The sequence below is a fragment of the Thermobia domestica genome, chromosome 10 (assembly GCF_964235325.1).
Source record: "Thermobia domestica chromosome 10, izTheDome1.hap1.1, whole genome shotgun sequence".
Taxonomy (NCBI): Eukaryota; Metazoa; Arthropoda; class Insecta; order Zygentoma; family Lepismatidae; genus Thermobia; species Thermobia domestica.
Genome location: NC_137463.1, coordinates 253,768,590 through 253,774,369, shown reverse-complemented (window position 1 = coordinate 253,774,369; position 5,780 = coordinate 253,768,590). Strand labels below are relative to the sequence as shown.

At 37.8% G+C, this 5,780-nt stretch overlaps 1 protein-coding gene across 1 annotated transcript; it reads right to left on the bottom strand.

Annotated features, from left to right (window-relative positions):
* Nucleotides 1-340: 340 nt before the first annotated feature.
* On the bottom strand, nucleotides 341-751 carry LOC145661909 (histone-lysine N-methyltransferase SETMAR-like). Its single transcript, XM_081727254.1, has one exon. The coding sequence runs from the start codon at nucleotides 749-751 to the stop codon at nucleotides 341-343; it is 411 nt and encodes a 136-aa protein (XP_081583380.1).
* Nucleotides 752-5,780: the final 5,029 nt, after the last annotated feature.

Below are 5,780 nucleotides of genomic sequence, written 5' to 3'. Positions count from 1 at the left end.
TGTGCAACGAGAAAATGTAGACTACATTCACGTTTATTGTTTTATAATAATACAAAAGTTTGTCAGTTTAAAAGAAACGGTTGAATAATGATAATGGTCAGAAACGTTGAAGGAAAGTGGCGTTAAGTGTTATAGTTGTTAAGAATTTTTTTAAAACACTCAACACTTAGAGATATAATACATATATAGTAACAATGTTTAACTGACTAAGAGAAAGCCAAAATGACGGTATTTTGTTTGACATGCCCATACGAGGGTTGCTGCAAAAGTTCATAGCTGACCTCTGAAAGGAGCAGGAGAGAGTTTATGGATGGTGTTATTTTTCAACATACTCCTCTGACTAGTGAATACATTTTCCCAATTGATGCTCAAGTGCGTTAATAACGGTGGTAAAAACTGATTTGTCAAAATTGTGTAAAATTTCATCTATGGGATAGATGACGTAAACATCAGTATCAATATGAGTACTTTCCAAGTTGTTTTTGAGCTTTGGAAAGATATAAAAGTAACAAGGTACCAATTCAGGGAAATAAGGTGAGTGAGGGACCAATATGTTGGCAGAATCGTGAATTGCTGTCATTGCGATTACTGACTTGTGGCTAGGGGCATTGTCGTGATTGAGAATCACTTCTATTGTCAGTTTCCCACCACGCTTCTGTCGAATATTGTCATGCAGCTGTCGTAGAATATCCGCATAGTACTCCTGGTTACTGTTCTCCCCTTTGGAAGATAATCTATAATCAGTATCCATTCCAACTCCCAGAAAACTGTAGCCATCACTTTTCCAGCTAATGGCACTGATCTGGTCTTCTTCGAAATGGGGGAATGAAGGGTATGTCCCCTGCTTGTAACTATGTTTGGAGCATTGTTGGCGATAGTGGACCCAGGTCTCATCCACTGTTATTAATTGAGTGTGAAGACATTCGGATGTTATCTGGAAGAGATAAAATTTGTCCCTTGAAATGGTGCGTCGGTGACCTTCTGATCAGGTGCAAAAACATTTGGAAATCTTGCTCATTACCATATGATGAGTGATAATTCGATCAAACTTGCAGTAGGTAGGTCCACAATCTCAGCAGTCTGCCTTACGGTCATTCGTCGATCATTCAAGATGATTACACGTACTTTATCAATGTTACCTTGAGTTGGTGCTTCTGAGAGCCATCCTGATGGAATTTCACCTTCAGTGGAGATTCTTCCTCTCTCACATTCGGCTGCCCATTTCTTCACTGTGGTATATAAAGGCCATTATCACCTAAAGTAGTACCTATGTCAGCGTGGATCTCCTGCATCTTTAAACCTTTCACGTGGCTTCTGCATTGGTCATACTTTGCTCGTTCCTTTGTCTTTCTGGACCTGTAAACAATAATAAAAGTCTATATTAATTCCAAGTTAGGTATGACATCACAGGAAGGTTCAATAAATATGACCTAAAAGTATTATATGTCTAGTTGTAATATTTCATAGTTGGACTTAGAATTTATGTCACAACTCTCGTACGCGAATATGTAGTCATGTTTATTAGTTCCACTGTGAAGGAAGAAAGCCTGAACCAATTTTAATAAACGAAGTATCGTTGGAGACAGCATAGAATAAGTGACACCACAGAACGTTAAAATATTGGACATCAACCGACATTATGTCTAAACTGATTCTTTTTATTTCTCTACAATATGGAAAAAAATAACTGTAAGTAAATGGACTTGAGATGTGCGCTGTGAGTTATTTACTAGTAACAGGAGTAAGACCTTGGACAGTAGGCTATTTTAATATTTAATTTTATATAAATTACTAAAAACTTGTTTTTTTAGTTTTCATTTCGGAATAAAGGGCGATGAATTATTTTCAGTTGACTATTCTATTTCGTTTGTTAATTAGTTTTTTTTTTAAAAAAATAAGAAATAAGCTTTTTTGTATGGTTATTTCTCTACAGATAGCTCGGAAATGTAAAGTGGACAATCTGCCATTCATAATATACCATAGTTTTGATGTATGGAATTCGATGAAAATTTAATTTGAACTTGTTATATCTGCTAATCGGAAACTGAGAGATATGCCCACCAAAATACAATATTCATTCATACGCCCCATACATTGAGTTTAATGATTTATATTTTGCTTATTTGATCAACACGTATATTATGGATGATAGGGTACTGTAGTAACGTGGGCTTTGAACAACTCGTACAACCACGGCTTGCATTTCGAGCAGTTAGTGGGTTCACAAGAATAATGAAGGTTAACCATCGCAGCATATTATTTTGCCTCCAAGAAACTTTAATACAAGATCACTCCACCAGTCTTGCTAGAGAGTATACTTAAAGTTATTTCTTAATTTTATTTACATATAGTTCTGTTCATTATTGACATATATAGCCTATACTCCTCACATATGAGTGATGGCGTCCCACGGCGAGCACACTGAGTAGGGAAACGGAAAGGAAGAAATGAATGGGGAAGAAAAGAAACAGCCCGACACCAGCATTTTAGGTACCATCCCGGCGTTTGTCTAGTGAAAATGAGGAAAATCCAGGAAAAAATCTCATTTAGGACGATTGGCCTGAAAATCTGTTACATCAGTTGAGCAAGTGTCCCTAATAAGAATTTAATCCAGATGCCTCGCACCAAAGGCGATGGCGTTAGCGAATACGCTACACCTGGTTACTCTAATATTACTAATAAAATTAGTGTTATATTAGCAGCTACATGCATACGTACTTCTGCTCATGTTGTTAACAATGCCAGATTCCTGGCTTGCTCCAAACACATCTTTGACCATTACTATTTATCAAATGCTCCGTACTTTGTAATTATGGAAACAACTAGTGACTGATTTTGGGGTTAGATGAAACTATGAGTTGTTAGCAGCATAAAAGTTATCTGCTTTACAATTGGACATAAAGTGGAGTTACCTAATGTACTGCGTATAAGTAAACTAAACAGAGAGGGCAATTTTGATTTAGATGAAAACTGTAAAGATACGAGCATTGTCAACTCTAGATTCTATAATAGAAAAGTAACATTGACAATGGGAGCGAAACCGACTCTCGATCACCTCATGGTCAAGCCCCATCAGTTTTAGGGCATTTACTAATTTTTCGATTTAAATGTATTCTAAAATTCTGATTTGATGCATAGGGTAAAGTCGGGGAAAATAATTACGCTAAGCAGTTATCCGTTGCTTGTATGAATACGAATGACCAAAGAGAACTCAAGATATTTCTTACATACCGATAACTTTTCTACAAAGGAAAGGTATGATAAAGAAATCAGTTAGTCAATTAGTCAAGGATATATTGAACAATTAGTATACAAGAGTGCAAAATATCCATATGCTCCACAGGGCAGAAGGACAAAATAGTGGGGCAAACGGACAGTTACAGTTGCAGTTTACAAACCACTATCCCTGTTACAATGAATGCGTACAAAGTACACATCACGACTTCGATCGCATTCTACATGGAACCAGGAGAAACAACCTGTACACCTTACCCAGGTTCCTCCTTTGATGTATCGTTTGCACCGCTTACATTAATATTACTGAGGTAAATGTTCTCTGTAACTTCACATTGTTTCTTTCCAGTCCGGTTTGCTTTTGAATGTCACCGCTGATCTCTTCTTTTCTTTCAGTTTGGATAGTTTGCTTTTGTTTGTGAGGATTCGTGATATACCTGGATCTGTTTGGTGACCTCGTGCTGCTTGTGAGGCTCTGGACAGAGGGCTAAGAACAGCGAAAATTACAGTCTCTGATGATATGTTCGACATGAACGAGCTAGAAGTAGAAGCTACGCGTACCTACGTTGCAAACTTGTGCGTTCAACACTCAACTTGACATTGAATTTGATACAGTTGAACTGAGAACTGAAAGTGGAGTACTAGGAATACTATCAGAATACACAGCTGAAGGAGGGAAGACATGATCGCCGAGCTTGTTTTCATTGAAGGGAAAGATGCCACAGTGGCTGAAGCCATTAGTTGCATTCCCTATTGTGGCAGCACGGTTCCAAGCTTCTTTAAAGATGCTGCCAAACGCTGACTTGCTAATTCCTTTTCCAGGATACCTTCGCACATAGTTCCGACTAGAATCAGTATAAAATATTTCCAGTGGAGCAAAAAAGAAAATGTCTAATGGTTGGAGTTTGTGGAAACTGATGGTGGTAGACAAAGTAAGTGAATGTTTTTACTAGCCACTTTTTCGTGGGTACCGACATCTGAATAATGTGATCTCTGTCCATCTAAAATAAGAATAACGTCACCTTGTGGCTTGTGGTTCGTGAAATGGTCTATAAACTGTGCAAGTTGTTCAAATCTCATATAATCATTTTCTGATAACACGGCGTTGGTACCAACTGACATATCTAACTCAAATTCATCTTTATGACGTAGCTCTTTGAAGATAAGGGACGGTGGGACGTAGTGACCCGCGCCGGATACACACGTCATCACTGTCACTGTTTCGCCTTTATTCCCAGTTGTTTGACAAATTACATTACTTTTTCTACACTTAGATGCACGTGTTTGTACATTAACTGCAATACAGTTTCATTACAATCGAATATTTTATTAGGATCATTGAAAAAATCATTGTTGGTTAGTAACGTCGAAAGATTGTTGTAAAAATGATTAAGATTTCCAGAAGTTAAACTTCTAGCTCAAACACAGGACAAGGATTACGCTACAGCCACACTAAGCGTTTTGTGACGTTGGAAGAAACCACTCACCCAATATTTACCAGCCATTTTTATATCATTATTGCATGTGTGTTTGTATTTGTTAGCAACAGCAAAGTTCTAGGCCAAATTTCGTAATTCGCGTAAAGTTAACCCAAATCCCATTCCTTCCCAGGCAAGTAGATGCTTTTCCAATTCATCTGCTGCCTGTACTGAGAAGATGTGATTTCAAAACTTTCGGATTGTAACGCGTTATCGGAGTGTATTACGAGCGATGTCGAAAGTTTTCGCTGCAGTTGAAAGAGGAATCTTGTCTTCACGTACGATTTTAACAGCAGCGGCCATGGACTCATGTTCCCATTTGCATCTATCTGTTGTGCGAGATCGAAGACGTACCATTTTTGAAAAAATGTTAGTACTAATAAGAAAGCAACCATTTCAGTAATATATATACAAACACAAATATTGTTTTCGTATTTCATACTAACCATTTAGATTACTGTCCGTTTGCCCTCTAACTGCGTGCCCGTCTGCCTCCCATACGTATTGGTTTCGAATATTTGTGACCATACTCAATAGATGGCAGGCAACGTAAATTTACCTTGGGTGTGCGTGTGCCTATCCCGGTATATGCTGCTCTTACCAACAATGTTTTTCAACTTACCTTCCTTGCCAAATACATAATTTCTGAAGTTGAGTTTATAGAAATCATCTTTCGGGACAGGTACCTGTGTGTAATTGTTGGCAATTTCTTCGCAATGGTGCTGTACAAACAGTGAATTCCACTCCTGCAATTGAGGCACGAACTATAACCACACCCGACTCAACTCGCTGTTGCCGGCTTAGTATATTTCCCACAACTATACTTCTTAACTCCTGTCGGTCTGCTTCCACTATCCCTCTGCCCCGTCATTACCCTATTATACAGGAAAAATAACAAAGAACTGCACTTATGCAGTATTCAGTATCATTCGTATTCAGTATCATTCATATATATCTCTTAGACACAGAATTATTCAACTTAAGTATTTTAATCAGCACAAAGAAGTCAGCTACTCAAGAAATTAAAAAAAGAAACAATTGATGTTCTCGACACTGTTCGATCTATTT